This window comes from Macrobrachium rosenbergii, chromosome 23 (genome assembly GCF_040412425.1).
Source record: "Macrobrachium rosenbergii isolate ZJJX-2024 chromosome 23, ASM4041242v1, whole genome shotgun sequence".
In the NCBI taxonomy this organism is placed as follows: domain Eukaryota; kingdom Metazoa; phylum Arthropoda; class Malacostraca; order Decapoda; family Palaemonidae; genus Macrobrachium; species Macrobrachium rosenbergii.
The window spans coordinates 41,170,401-41,186,968 of record NC_089763.1 but is presented as its reverse complement, the minus strand read 5'-3'; the positions used below and the strand labels follow the sequence as shown (position 1 = coordinate 41,186,968).

Genomic DNA, 16,568 nt, shown 5'->3' with positions numbered 1-16,568 from the left:
TCTGTCTGACTGTCTATCTCTTTATTTATCATTTCATTTTTTTATTTTTTCATTCCGAAAGCCTAGATAGAGTAAAAACTAGTCACATGAAGCATAGTTACAGATAGATTGATCAAGAAATAGGATTTTTTTAGAGCTTAAATGTGCTTCCAATAAAGTTGTAATGACTTCACGTAATATAGAAATCTGAATATGACTCACTATGAAAAATAGACTTTATATACATTTGAGTATATTTACGCTTCATCACGCTGCGACTTATTTAGCTTCAGAATAGTGTATTTGGGAGCGGAATGAGTTTGGAAAGTGTGAAAAAGAGAAAATATGTTTATTCAAACAGAATTTCCTGAACATACGGTATTTACGTGCAACCGGTGCTATTTACTTATTTTTTTCTTTCCCTGTCCCTTTGTCCTTATATATATATATATATATATATATATATATATATATATATATATATATATATATATATATATATATACATATGTATATGTATATGTATATATATTGTGTGTGTGTATACATCCATACATACATATATATATATATATATGACTATTTATCACATCACCGTGATTCATATACAATCAGAAAAGCTACAAACGTCCTTTAATATCAATTCACTCTACCTCGGAAGTAATATATTTTCATATATATATGTTACCGAAGGGGAATTTTAGGTGATAATAAGTCCACCGTCCCGTGGGATCGAACCAGCGACGGACAGGGGAATCAGGACTTACAGTGACACACTAACCAGTCGGCCACCTCTCTTGTGGCCGACTGGTTAGTGTGTGTCACTGTAGTCTGATTCCCCCGTCCGTCGCTGGTCGATCCCACGGGGACGGGACTTATTATCACCTAAAAATCCTTCGGTAACATATATGAAAATATATTACTTCGAGGTAGAGTGAATTGGATATTAAAGGACGTTTGTAGCTTTCTGATTATATATATATATATATATATATATATATATATATATATATATATATATATACTGTATATATATATACATATATATATATTTATATATAGTTGTTGCATGTGCATTTGGTTATACAGTATATTATACCTTTGACTGTATTTATCTAATACATATACAGTTTATAGTTCAAATACATATTCAGTTTATAGTTCACTCTTCATTGTATGAAGATAACTCTCTCTCTCTCTCTCTCTCTCTCTCTCTCTCTCTCTCTCTCTCTCTCTCTCTCTCTCTGTCTTTATTCTTATTTATCCCTTTTTTTTTTACTGTATGGTTCCGGCCGGCATAACACTATATGAACCAAGTCATGTCCACGTTTTCCCCTGGGTTGAAGGACGGCTGCGTTTGACTGACAGCTCGGCGATGGGGAGATGTCTGCTCTCTCTCTCTCTCTCTCTCTCTCTCTCTCACGCACGCACATATACACATACACGGACTTCAAATTTTATATCTATTTTTATCTGGTCATTGTTAAGATCTTTGTAAACCTCTCTCTCTCTCTCTCTCTCTCTCTCTCTCTCTCTCTCTCTCTCTCTCTCTCTCTCATTCATACACACACACCAGCGGAAAACATACAAAGATTTTTACATTTTTTCCCTCTTTTAATTATGTAATGTTAAGATCTCTCTCTCTCTCTCTCTCTCTCTCTCTCTCTCTCTCTCTCTCTCTCTCTCTCTCTCTCACACACACACACACACACCAGCGGAAAACATACAAAGATTTTTAAATGTTTTCCATCTTTTAATTATGTAATGTTAAGATCTCTCTCTCTCTCTCTCTCTCTCTCTCTCTCTCTCTCTCTCTCATTCTTATCTTGTTTTACCAATCATGCTTCAGCTCAAGGAAATAGTTTCCTCAGTTGATTTGTCTGTTATCGTATTGCTGGACACAGACAATATTGTTTTTCAGCATCTCTCATTTCCTTATTAATGTTGTCTACTTATTCTTGTCGTACTGTCAGAAAGATATACCAATCCTATCATTACACCGGATCAGGATAAATTTTGTTTTTACTTTTCAGTATTACCAAAAGAGTCTTGTTTCACTTCTGTTATATCATTACAAGCCTCTTACTAACAGGATTTCTCGTTTACTTCTTAACGCTATGACTGTTATAGTCTCATCGCTACGCAGGTTCGAGAAAATAATTCGTTTACGCATTTCATTTGTTGCCAAGTTCTTCCCATTGGTAAAATTCTTGTCATCAAAGCAAACTTACGCATTTCGGCAGTGTGACCCCACTACTTTCATCACCTTTCACAGTTAGCAAAACAGTTGTTCGATTACTTTCGTTCGAAGTTTATATCATAAAAGCTATTATTGTTTCACCTTCCGGTTTTTATCTGTGCCTAAACGTGCGTTGAATATTTTAATTTGTATATCACGAACACTGTTGTTATTCTACCCTGTCCATTCCGTCCGTTTCAATCAAAACAAACGAAAACACAGACGGCGTTAAGAGAATGAGACGAGTCCCCTAATTTTTGGTCAGTAGAAGTGTTTTAATATTCTCTACCGTCTTGTTTAAAGAAAGGGGAATTAAAGCAAGTTCTTTATCTTCCTGTCTAAAGAAGAGGAAGATATTCGTTTTTTATCTTTTTCCCTTTTTGATCGGAAGCATCATGGCTCTTCTGTCGTCGCCACAAACGATTTAAAACGACTCGCTTAAAATCCCGAGAACACAAGCCGCGGAAGTGTTTTAACTCCGCCCTTCTTTGTGGCCAAGGATTGCAAAGAGTCACTTCAGTAAGTCTTTTTTTTTTTCGTGATTTCATCATCCTTGCCTGAGCGGGCTTGTTACCATGCCTTATACCCATGTTTTCCGGGTGACCTCTCCTCAATCCCTCACTGTCATCTGTCTGTCTGCGAAAATATACATTTGATTTATTCTTGGTGTGCTTTCTGCGTAAGATTTTTTCTCAACTTTGATTTGTTTTGACCTCAGATGCCGAAAGGGACAAAGGGCGTGAGTCATTCGCTTAGAGGGAAGAAACACTATGGAAGTCTTTGTGTAGCGTTTTTTTTCCTCGTGAGGGATAAATCGTTGGGATTCTTATGAGCCGGTGTTCGAATGTCGTCTTTGATATCTGATGTTTGTGGTGAGTACACGCACATACAAACATACTGAAAGAGAGAGAGAGAGAGAGAGAGAGAGAGAGAGAGAGAGAGAGAGAGAGAGAGAGAGAGAGATTTTAAGCTGCAGATTAGGTACAGTATCCGACACTGATGAAGGTCTTACAAAAATATATTTTTGGATTTATTATCATAAGTTATATAAAAAAATACTAAATATACAAATGGTCTATTTGCACGCTAGACCACACACACACACACACACACAAGAAAGAGAGAGGGAGAATTTTTTTTTATGGGTACAAGATATATTTTGCACAGAAGCATTTTAGAAAATAGTATATGCGGTTTATGGTGTGTGCATTTTGTAGAGATAAACAGGTAAACTACGCACTCGCATATACACATGCACACGCACACAAGACTACCCACACAAAAACGTACATTCCTTACAACTGTTTACCTTGCGAGTGGTCTGGGAGAGGCCAGGCGGGAGGAGGGGATACAGAATTTGTTGGACCCCTTGGGATGGGAGGGGTGGGGGGGGGAGTAGCCTTGGAAGAGACCCGAGTCAGGTTGATATGATTGACTGGGAAAAAAATTTATCCAAATTTCAGCAGGAGCGTTGGGGGGTGGGGCGGGGTATTGATACGTGACTCCATATTGCATGACTGCTCCTGAGGGGGAAGAAGGACTCAGACAGACAGATATATGAAGCTTCCCGAGTTATTTCGGAATGTTCCCAACGTTTGGGGAACATTCGCGAATTTGCGGTCTCGGCATTGTTGTTGTTCTGCTATTTCGCTGCTGCTGCATGGTCGGTTCGGCTTCGTCAGCTGTTGTTGATACTGCTCTTGTTGTTGTGTTTGTAGTTGTTGTTGATGGCGCTTGTGTGTTGTTGCTGTTTAGTATTCTGTGGGTTACTGTAGATAAACACCCGTGTATTGTTGATTTTGTTCATAGTCCCTTTGAATTCGCCATGATGTTGTGATCAGTATCTTTACTGTTGTTGCTGTTCTCCACGCCTCTGTTTTGTTGTTTTTACGCTGCTGTTTCAGTCAAGGTGGTTACTTGTGGCTGACTTCACTTTTGCTGTTGCTGATTTTGTTAGAACTACTTTAGATTCCCCATCGGTGTTGGTGTAGCTGTTTCTTCTCGTAGCTCTTAGTTGTTTAGCTGTTGTTTTAAGCTGTTGTTTCACTCGATGTCTACTCTTGTTGATAGACTCGCTTTTGCTGCTGTTGATTTTGGTAATGTTGCCACTGAAGCCGGGCGAACGGATTGTAAGTTTGTCGTTAAGCGTTAGAAAAACGTTTGCTTATCCTCCTTCCAGAAAAACGTTTGCTTATCCTCCTTCCAGAAAAACGTTTGCTTATCCTCCTTCCAGGAAAACGTTTACTTATCTTCCTCCCAGAAAAACGTTTGCTTATCCTCCTTCCAGAAAAACGTTTGCTTATCCTCCTTCCAGAAAAACGTTTGCTTATCCTCCTTCCAGAAAAACGTTTGCTTATCCTCCTTCCAGAAAAACGTTTGCTTATCCTCCATCCAGAAAAACGTTTGCTTATCCTCCTTCCAGAAAAACGTTTGCTTATCCTCCTTCCAGAAAAACGTTTGCTTATCCGCCTTCCAGAAGAACGTTTGCTTATCCTCCTTCCAGAAAAACGCTTGCTTATTCGCCTTCCAGAATAACGTTTGCTTATCCTCCTCCCAGAAAAACGTTTGCTTATCCTCCTTCCAGAAAAACGTTTGCTTATCCTCCTTCCAGAAAAACGTTTGATTATCCTCCTTCCAGAAAAACGTTTGCTTATCCTCCTTCCAGAAAAACGTTTGCTTATCCTCCTTCCAGAAAAACGTTTGCTTATCCGCCTTCCAGAAAAACGTTTGCTTATCCTCCTTCCAGAAAAACGTTTGCTTATCCTCCTTCCAGAAAAACGTTTGCTTATCCTCCTTCCAGAAAAACGTTTGCTTATCCTCCTTCCAGGAAAACGTTTACTTATCTTCCTCCCAGAAAAACGTTTGCTTATCCTCCTTCCAGAAAAACGCTTGCTTATCCTCTTTCCAGAATAACGTTTGCTTATCCTCCTTCCAGAAAAACGTTTGCTTATCCTCCTTCCAGAAAAACGTTTGCTTATCCTCCTTCCAGAAAAATGTTCGCTTATCCTCCTTCCAGAAAAACGTTTGCTTATCCTTCCTCCAGAAAAAGTTTGCTTATTCTCTTTCCAGAAAAACGTTCGCTTATCCTCCTTCCAAAAAAACGTTTGTTTACTCTTCTTCCAAAAAAACGTTTGCTTACTCTCCTTCCAGAAAAAGCGCTTGCTTATTCGCCTTCCAGAAAAACGCTTGCTTACTCTCCTTCCAGAAAAACGTTTACTTATTCGCCTTCCAGAAAAAGTTTGCTTATCTTCCTTCCAGAAAAACGTTTGCTTATTCTCCTTCCAGAAAAACGTTTGCTTATTCTCCTTCCAGAAAAACGTTTGCTTATTCTCCTTCCAGAAAAACGTTTGCTTATTCTCCTTCCAGAAAAATGTTTACTTATCTTCCTTCCAGTGTTTCCTCTCCGAAGGTAAACTTGTTCGTATGTTGCTCGATGTAAATATGACCTTTAAATCTGTAATGTTCGTATTTTCGGTTAAATTGTATTGAAATATGAGCGCAAATGAAAAGATGTAGATGGAATGGCTTACTCTTCAGATACGAACTGAATTTGCTTCCTCCAATGAGGATTCACTATTTGACATCATTTCTCGTTCTCTGCTTCTTGTCAAAGTACCACGAGAAATCATTCCTATTTTTTTTTATGGAGAAATGAGGGCGGGGTGTGAACCTAACGAAATAAAACGTGCCTTTGTTTGGCATGTGTATGTTAGGTGTCAACTAAGTCAGCTGGTGACTAAACTGATCCGTGAGTGACCTAATCCCGAGCTGAGCACTAGCGTTTAATTTTCACAGCCATAATGATCTCTTAACTATTTTTTTCTTTAATCTCATCTGAAAGCCTTGAATCCGCATTGGGCAAAAATGAAGTCTCCTGTCCTTGGTAGGATTTGAGCCTTCATTTGGTAGAAAGTTAGGCTACCGTTAACCCACCAAGCTCTGAGGAACGCTAAGAATGAGGTATTGCAGCTCGCTTGTACATGTGCTCAAGGCCAAGAGAGACAAGGTCTACCCAACTGGGTGGAGTTGCCGTCCACCTGGGGTCACCACGTAGGCGTTGACGTATCTTAGAGGTACCTGCTCATCACGGCAATTCACCTGCTGACGCAGTAAGTAGGTAGACGAAGCTCCGCCTACATGGGGGATTTTGGGGGGAAGTGAGCAGACCTTCTCTTTCTCTTGGCCTTGCATGTGCCCATACCAGACTTGGATCTATTTTACTACAGCCGAAATAGAGCCATTCTTACCAATGTCGGTTATTTAACGTTCACAGCTGTACAGGCTGAAGTAGCCTCGATGAAATCTGAAGGTCACATTGACGAGAAACGCATAAATGATAGCCTTGAGAATTTCGGGCATTTGCCGGACACATTCAGACGTGGTTCTTTCAAGAGTTGTACCATTCATAAACTCAATAATGAATTTCATTGAAATTTTTTGACGGAAGCGTCAAAGGAACAAAGGTCAATTTCACTGAATTCAAGTCGAACCTTATCTCGGTTTTGTCTGACACTGCACGTTCACGCTTCCTCTCTCTCTGCTTTTAGTGGGTCTTTGTTATTCACGTTTACCTGTTAAATTGCAGTTATCTAGGAAAGGAACTCTTGGATTTGTACATGTTTGCACGTTATGCTTGCATGCATAATATTCAAGTGTTGTGTGAAAAGTTGTGTGCTCGCGCCAGCGGATTGCATGCCACAAGTATTCATACTTTAGCAATACATCTCACGTTTTATGAATGATACATCATCAAGTAATAATTTTCAATGGCCAGTTTAATGAATGTTTGTCTTTCTCACACAGGTTCCGAAGCTGCGTCGTTGCAAGGTAAGCCATAGAGGATGGTTCTGCTTCATTCCTCTCTCTCTCTCTCTCTCATTCCGCTGCAGTACTTGCACTGTCTCCCCCGGCAACTGGTTTTGTTCTGTCAGCCATAAGGTAAGCTGTTTATGTTATTAAATGCTGATTCTGTTAGTAAATTATTCCAAATGTTAATCTTATGTCTAATTTTATTCTTCTCGTCATTTTCATAACTATGAAGTCTTGTTGTAATTCATGAATTTCTTCAAGTATGTATATATATTGTACTGTTATTGTAACGGTGATGTTTATAAATCTACCATCAATAAGTTATTTTAGTGATGTTCACAGTGTTATGTGGCGTACTGGTCTGTTCACATTATCGTTCTTTTATTAGTGTTATTGTTATTAAGTTATGATCTCATTGATGTTATTGATAATTTTCCCTGTCGATGGCGTTGAGCTGTTATCGTATCCTGTTGCTCCTGTTGCAAAGCTGTCACTCTAGTTAAGGTTACTGGGTGGCTTATGAAAGACTGAATTTTTTTTATGATACCGTTTTCGTTATAATAACTGATGTAATCCTTTAGTTAGTGTCTGATAATTTGATGATGTTACATTTATATCACAAACATTAATTTTATGATGTTACTCATGTTAAGAATGCGTTATGTTATTGCGTATGTATTGTGGCTCTTTATAACGTCGATTTATTGAAATGATCGTTTTTCCATGCTTTTATGACATGAAAATTTAGTAAGTTTTACCGATGACCACAGTCGTTGTAACGCCATTTGACCTAATTCAGTGGCTCATTGACACCGGGAAGTTATACTTATAAATATTACTTTCAGTGAAATGGTAATATTATAATCAGCGTATAAATATTACTAGGTTAGAAATGGATATCAAATAGTGAATTAGTATTAGTATAATAGTGAAAGATGAATGTATAAATATGCCTATCATGTGAACTGGTACTAACGCTATTGATACTGACATATTATGGTATAAGCATCACTTTCATACAAACTGATATAAATATATCACCAGTTTATATTAACGTATAAATATCAACTGGCGTTGATATATTAATGCATTGATTTTGCGTTTATTTTGATTGATACTGATATATTGACGCATAAATATCTTGTTCGTGTGAACAGATATTTATATATTTTTATTAACATATAAATATCACAGTCATATGAAGTTGTAAGGTACAGATATATTTTTAAATCTGAATGAACTGGTGTATTGATGTATTTACGTATGAATATTCCTTTTGTGTAAACTGATATTGATATGATACAGTATAAATATCCCATTCCCGTGAACTACTGTTTATATACTGACATGTAAATATCCATCTTTTTTAGCTGATACTATTGAGTAAATACATTTACATATGAATATCGCTTTTGGTGAATAGGTCTTGAAATACTAACATAATATCGGCCGGGTGAAATTCTTTTAAGACATATATATATATATATATATATATATATATATATATATATATATATATATATATATATATATATATATATATATATATATATATATATATATATATATATATATATTATATTAATAAGTTTTTCAAAGGTTAAACTGTTTGCTCCAATAGGCATTGTAGGAAATGGTTTAATCTTGGTAGGAAACACAATTTTACGATGATTATTGCCATTAATCTCTTCCTTGCACGCACTGTGATGCTTGTACACACAGACGTACATACACACACACACACAAACACACCCACACAGATATACAGTATATATATATATATATATACATATATGTATATATATATATATATATATATATATATATATATATATATATATATATATATATATATATATATATATATCGCACATATAAACATAGTTACTTTATGTAAAGTACTTCGTTTTATCCTGTGCATGTAATCCTATCAACTCTACGGTGTTAACCGTTATTAAAAAGGACTTGAGAACCTCTCTCTGTTATTATTATCTTACTCCTTTTAGTGCATTTTTTGTATTATTATGCATTTTCTGTTTTTTCTTCCCTTTGGGTTTATTGTTTCGTGTTCAATCCAATTATCCCTCCATTCCTTAGATCGTCTTTTTGCGCTCTCGTAGGCTTTTTAACTATAGTAATCTCTCTCTCTCTCTCTCTCTCTCTCTCTCTCTCTCTCTCTCTCTCTCTCTCTCTCTCTCTCTCTCTCTCTCTGTCCAACTGTTTATTCGTCTACTCATCTGTTTATTAGCTATTTAGTGCAATCTCATCTCTCTCTCTCTCTCTCTCTCTCTCTCTCTCTCTCTCTCTCTCTCTCTCGTCTTATCTGTTTATTAGCTACTCAGCTCAATCTCTCATCGTATAACTCTCTCTCTCTCTCTCTCTCTCTCTCTCTCTCTCTCTCTCTCTCTCTCTCTCTACCGTTCTGTAATGATACAAAAACAACGTAAAAGAACTTGATCGCATTTTCCACCCTCCCTCTCATACCCCCATCCCCCACCCCCTTCCGCCTACCCCTACCCCTACCCCTTCCCCTCAGCCACCCCCACCCCACACCAAATCTCCCTGTCACCTGAGGGCGACGCTTATGTCCATTTTTCATTCGTCGTTCACTTGTTAGGAATGACAACGTAATCCGGAAGCAGCTTGCGAGCGCGCGCGCTCTCGCTCACTAGAGAGAGAGAGAGAGAGAGAGAGAGAGAGAGAGAGAGAGAGGAATAAAAATAATTTATCTATATACACGAACTAGTTCGGATGGCTGACAAAAATTCCATAAAAGTGAGAGAGAGAGAGAGAGAGAGAGAGAGAGAGAGAGAAATAAAAATAATAATTTTTTAAGACACACAAACGAGTTAGGATGGCTGACAAAAACTCCATAAAAGCATGTGTGAGAGAGAGAGAGAGAGAGAGAGAGAGAGAGAGAGAGAGAGAGAGAGAGAGAGAGAGGGCAATCCGATTGTCGCCTTCAGGTCAGGCCACTCTCTCTTGCACGCGGGCCATATTAAACTTTGATTTCACGCAACCTTCCCGAGCTAGGCCGATTCGCTCCCGCCAGTAAGCTGTTCCAGGCCGCATTTTGCATATTTTGACGATTCCAGCAATCCCGCGGTTTTTCGCACTGACCTGGAATGGAAGCAGGTTCGTCTGTTTGTTGGGTATTTTTTTTTTTGTGTGTGTGTCGTTCTTTCCACTCTTTCGGCGGACATGTTTTTTTTTCTCCTTTTTAGTTAGTGTTGTTTTTGTTTTATTTGGCAGAGATGTTGGTCAGAAGTTCAACGTTGCACCATGGTAGTGTTTTTTTTTCATTTTCGGTGGACTTGTTTTTTTTTTCCTCCTTTTAGTTGGTGTTGTTTTTTTCATTTGGTAGATGTTGATCAGAAGTTCAGCGTTTCACCATGGTAGTGTTTTTTTTTTCTTTCACTCTTTCGTTGGATTTTTTTTTTATTGCTCTTACTTTATTGGTGTTTTTGTTTTTATTTTTTTTCCCATTTTGTAGAGATGTTAATCAGAAGTTCAATATTCCAGCATGGTAGTGTTTTGTTTTTCACTCTTACGGCGGACTTGTTGTTTTTCATGTTGCTCCTTCTGTGTTTTTAGTGTTTTTGCGTTTTTTTCAGTTGGTAAAGAAGTTTATTAGAAATTCAACACTTTAACATGGTAATTTTTTTTCTTTTCACCCTTTTGGCGGATTTGTTTTGTCGCCTCTGTTTTTAGCGTTTTTCGTGTTATTTTTTTCATGTAGCAGAGATATTGATCAGAAGTTCAACATTCCAACATGGCAGTGTTTTTTTTTTTTGACAGACCTGCAATGAATGCGAGCATGTCGATTATTTGTTAGCAATATGTAATGCTCTTAATTTTTTTATTTATTTTTTTTGCGATTTTACTCTTATGTGTCCAAGGTAATACTTTTTTTTTATTTGGTAGAAATGTTGGTCAGAAGTTCAACGTTCCAAAAATGGCGTTTTTTTTTTTTTGACAGCCCTGCAATGCGAGTATGCCCATTATTTGTTAGTTTATTTATTTACTCTTTCTGCAAACTGCTTTGTATTTTTTTATCTATTTCTTTTGCACTTTCTTTGTCATGGCCATCATGATTAATATTTGAGGAGTTTGGTGAGTTTCAAACTGACCTTGAGTGAAATATGGTGTTTTTTTTTTCTTTCTTTATTTTATCACCGCTTTTTACAATTTTTTTTTTTTTTTTCATTTTCTTTGTCATAGACATCCAAATTAATATTCAAGGAGTTTGATTATTTTTAAACTAACCTCGAATGTAATGAGATTGTTTATGTGTTCGTTCGTTTATTTACTGTCTTAGTAGATTACTTATATGTTTATCAGTTTCTTTACTATTAATAACATTTACCGTAACATACAGAAAGTTTGGTGATTTTAGGGTTGATCTTAAATACAACCAGTTTGTTAATTTGTCTGAGCATTTGAGCATTTGTTTGCTTTTTCAGCTTTGTTTACAGTGTATTGTTTACTGTTTATCTCTTAGTCTGGTGTGGAAATAAACAAGTATTTAACGGTTAATCATTCCGGTATATAAATCTTGGACTAACCTGGAATACTAGCAGACATCTCATTTAAGCGCCTTCTTTATTCGTCCTTTCGTTGTCGGTGATGAGAAATCAATTCTTTTCACTCTGACGCCGGAGGTTGTGGATTCCAGCTGGAATGATTCCTGATTTCCGAGATAATAATGAAGTGATTCCTCGGATTTCCCGATCCTCCGGTGATAATAATGAATTGACCAACGTGATGGCAACACCGCTCGAATGCTTGAGGGGAGACTAAGTTGTTTCAGCCGGATGCTCCAATTGAGTGCCAAGTTTAGATTATGGTGATTATTGGAATGCTGGCGTTCACGGAAAGAGAGAGAGAGAGAGAGAGAGAGAGAGAGAGAGAGAGAGAGAGAGAGAGAGAGAGAGAGAGAGAGAGAAGCAGGAGGCAAAGAAAGCGAGAGAGAGAAACTGGTAAATAGGTAGAGATTTGATTGTCGTTGATGTATAGATGCAATTTTTTGCCCGCCATATTTTCTCTTCATTATATATATATATATATATATATATATATATATATATATATATATATATATATATATATATATAAATTTATATATATATATATATATAATATATATATATATATATATATATATATATATATATATATATATATATATATATATATATATATATATATATATATATATATATATATATATATATATATATATATATATATATATATATATATATATATATATTAATATGTCCTCTGGTTTATGAGTTTATTGAAAGAGAGTCAGAAGGAGAAAATGCTTCAGTTAAGTTTTTTGTGTGTGTACAAATTTACGCCCGTCATCTAAGTTGGATTTTCTCGCAAAGAAAAAGTCCTTTGAAGCTGATTTTTTTAAATAGAAATTCCAATCATATTGGAAAAAAAATTCAAGGCGATTCATTGTTTACCCTCTTTCTGAACTGACCTAACTTCGGCCAATCTCAGTTCCCGCATTATGAAAAACTACTTGTGTCCGTTTATCCTCTATTTCTCTTGATTAGCTATAATCATCTATATTTTTCCGTAACTTTTTATTTTCTGGAATTATTTTTTTCTATTTTCACATACGGATATTTCTTTTCTTTGAATCTGTCTATTGTGCCAGTAATAATAAAAAGTAAACTATTCAAAGCATGACCGATGCGTGTAGAAATAAAAATGCAAGTCTCATCACTCCCTTGCGACCTTCCATCGTCGGTAATTGAGCATCTGACACTCGGTTACATTTGGTTACATTTTACGGTAATTATTATAGGTTATATATATACTTTCAGTAAAAATAACAGGCAACAATACCGTCTTTGACAAGACCGTAATAGTGGTGAAAGTGATAATATCTTGAGAATGTCTTGATAATTTCGAGAATACTGACTTAGGCGAAAAGAAAGGAAAGCGGGGTGGGGGGGACGAAAGCGATTCTTTGAGTATGGCCATAACAGTTTCAAAAATACAATGTGAGAGGATAAAAAATGCCATAAAGGACTGTTTTCGAGAAAGTCATAAAACAATTTAAAAATGCTGTATAACGGCCCACAACCTTAATTAGTTGATTCTCCTTCATTATTTTTTTTTTTTTTCAGATTTATTCTGCGTTTCAGAGAATGTACGAAAATTAATTTTTCCATTTGAATTCTCTTCATTAGAATTCTCTTCCATTTGAATTCTCTTCATTAGAATTCTCTTCCATTTGAATTCTCTTCATTAGAATTCTCTTCCATTTGAATTCTCTTCCACTTAAATTCTCCTCATTCGAATTCTCTTCATTTGAATTCTCTACCATTTAAATTCTCTTCCATTTCAATTCTCTTCCATATGAATTCTCTTGAACTTCTCCATCCTTTAGTAATTTGTGATACATTTTCAATTGAAAACCTGAAATTCCAAACTCTCAAAAAAAAATCAAATGAAGTCTTCATGGGGGGGGGGGCAACAATCTATCAGTAATCTACCACGCTATCACATAGAAACACTTGTGCATATTATATCTGCCTAAATCAGATATATACTTCCCTTAAACTGAAACAGACCCAAACACTCTGATGATGTGTTAGTAGCCTTGTTTTGCATTTCTTTCTGAAATATATTGAATCTAGTAATGTAATGTATAATGGGCCTGTTCTTAATTAGAATGAAAGAGGTTATAGAAAGGAGGTATATACCTCGACATCCAGGAAACTAGAGAGTGTGTGAAAGGTAGAAGTGAATGGCGCACTTTGTGCAGGGGGTATCGATACACTGTTGGTGAGCTTTCTGTGTGTGTGTGTGTGTGGGTGTATGAAGCAGCTAGTGTTGAAGTTTCTCGCGCTGGAGGGATAATCCTTGCTGTAGCAGTATATCTGTTGATGTGACAGCAATAGTTTTTTTTTATAGGAAATGGCTTTGATATATATATATATATATATATATATATATATATATATATATATATATATATATTAAATCACGATGTTTATCTGTATGTTTAGTGTCTTTTGTATGAAAGGTAATCTACTGGTAATGAACTTTAATCCCAGAACTTTAATCTAGATGATGCAGAACAGTACACTGAACTTCATATTTTAAGTATGGTGTCTGGACGGTCACAGTGTATATATATATATATATATATATATATATATATATATATATATATATATATATATATATATATATATATATATATATATATATATATATATATATATATATATATATATATATATATATATATATATATATATATATATATATATATATATATATATATATATATATATATATACTGTATTATATATGTCTGTATGTATGTATATGTATATGTGTGTATGTATGTGTGTGCGTGTATGTATTACATGATTCTCTATGCATTTTTAAACCCACTGTCCATTACACACATGACAAAGAGAGAGAGAGAGAGAGAGAGAGAGAGAGAGAGAGAGAGAGAGAGAGAAACACTCTGAAAATCCCAGTGCATGTGAATTATGCGCCGGCTATGTGAATACGCTCTAATGAAATTTATATCCATTAATTACGCACCCGCGTGCCCGTATGGTCAGAGTATCGCGACTCTAATCCGGCGCATCGGTCAAGGGCGCTCTCCACGGGCGCGGCGCGTAATCGTCGCTTTTTGTCGCGTTGAAGTCTATAGGCAGAGGAGCAGAAGCGACAGGCGAATGCATGGTAGCGAACACGTTTCCTGTGTCAGTTATTTTGCAGATCGTGTTGCTTTTTTTTATGTTTGCTACCGCCACTCTATTATTATTATTATTATTATTATTATTATTATTATTATTATTATTATTATTATTATTATTATTATTATTATTTTATTGTTGATTGGTGGAGAGAGAGTTGATTTTTGATTTGCCAAGAGAGCGCTGACGTCACTGGGCATGGTCTTATTATTATTATTATTATTATTATTATTATTATTATTCAAAACAGCAAATTCACATCATACTCACCACAAGAATTATTGTTATCAGTTGGAATTAATACTAATGTTACCAGCAGATTCGTAATTTTAATCCATATTATTATTATTATTATTATTATTATTATTATTATTATTATTATTATTATTATTATTCAAAATAGCAAAATCATTGTTCTCACACAAGAATTATTGTTATCAGTTGGAATTAATACTAATGTTACCAGCAGATTCGTAATTTTAATCCATATTATTATTATTATTATTATTATTATTATTATTATTATTATTATTATTATTATTATTATTATTCAAAACAGCAAATTCACATTATACTCACCGCAAGAATTATTGTTATCAGCTGGAATTAATATTAATGTCACCAGCAGATTCGTAATTTTATTTACCATAACCGCAGTATTATTGTTATCAATAGGAATAAATAGTAATGCTAACAACATATTCATAATTTTAATCCATATACTTCTATCTTCGCTCATTGCAGTTATTATTATTATTATTATTATTATTATTATTATTATTATTATTATTATTATTATTATTGCCAGGCCTTAGTTTTGTATTGCAACATTGCTATCTTCACAGTAGTGTCATAGCGGTCACAAGAATCATTTCACTGAACTATGAAACAGTTATCAAAGTCAGCCTTCTTCTAAGTAATTGAATGAAAGTGCATGTGTGCGCGTAACGTACGAGAGTGCTTGTGAGAGAGAGAGAGAGAGAGAGAGAGAGAGAGAGAGAGAGAGAGAGAGAGAGAGGGCTAATTGCGACTGTGTAACCGAAAGTAAGCAAAGCACAGTCACAAAATAGTCAAGATCTTCCACGAAAGAGCAAAGAACAGTCAGGAAAGTGGAAAGTGCAAAGAACAATTACGAAAGAGTAAAGAGCAATCACGAAATAGCAAAGAACAGTCACGAAAGAGTAAAGAACAGTCAGTAAAGAGCAAAGAACAGCCAGGAAAAAGCAAAGAACACTCACGAAAGAGTAAAGAACAGTCACGAAATAGCAAAGAAGAGTCACGAAAGAGTAAAGAACAGTCAGGAAATAGCAAAGAACAGTCACTAAAGAGTAAAGAACAGTCAGTAAAGAGCAAAGAACAGTCAGGAAATAGCAAAGGACAGTCACGAAAGAGTAAAGAACAGTCAGTAAAGAGCAAAGAACAGTAAGGAAAAAGCAAAGGACAGTCACGAAAGAGTAAAGAACAGTCAGTAAAGAGCAAAGAACAGTCAGGAAAAAGCAAAGAACAGTCACGAAAGAGTAAAGAACAGTCACGAAATAGAAAAGAAGAGTCACGAAAGAGTAAAGAACAGTCAGGAAAGAGCAAAGAACAGTCACGAAAGAGTAAAGAACAGTCACGAAAGAGCAAAGAACAGTCACGAAAGGCAAAGAACATGCGTGTCTCTAGATTTAACAGACAAAAAATGCACACATACAAGGAAGAAAAAAGAGCACATGTGTGACCGAAAACACACACACACATGCAATGTAGAAAGATCACTCAGCCCATGTATGCAAACGCAAAACAATCAAAATGACAGATCA

At 35.5% G+C, this 16,568-nt stretch overlaps 1 protein-coding gene across 1 annotated transcript in view; it reads left to right on the top strand.

Annotated features, from left to right (window-relative positions):
• Positions 1-16,192, top strand: part of LOC136851098 (golgin subfamily A member 6-like protein 7) — a 22,201-nt gene extending 6,009 nt beyond the window's left edge. Inside the window, exons 2-3 of the mRNA XM_067125068.1 lie at positions 7,022-7,045; positions 15,837-16,192. Of these exons, the coding sequence (XP_066981169.1) occupies positions 7,022-7,045; positions 15,837-16,192 (380 nt within the window). The remainder of the gene's footprint in view (positions 1-7,021; positions 7,046-15,836) is intronic.
• The last annotated feature ends 376 nt before the right edge of the window (positions 16,193-16,568 follow it).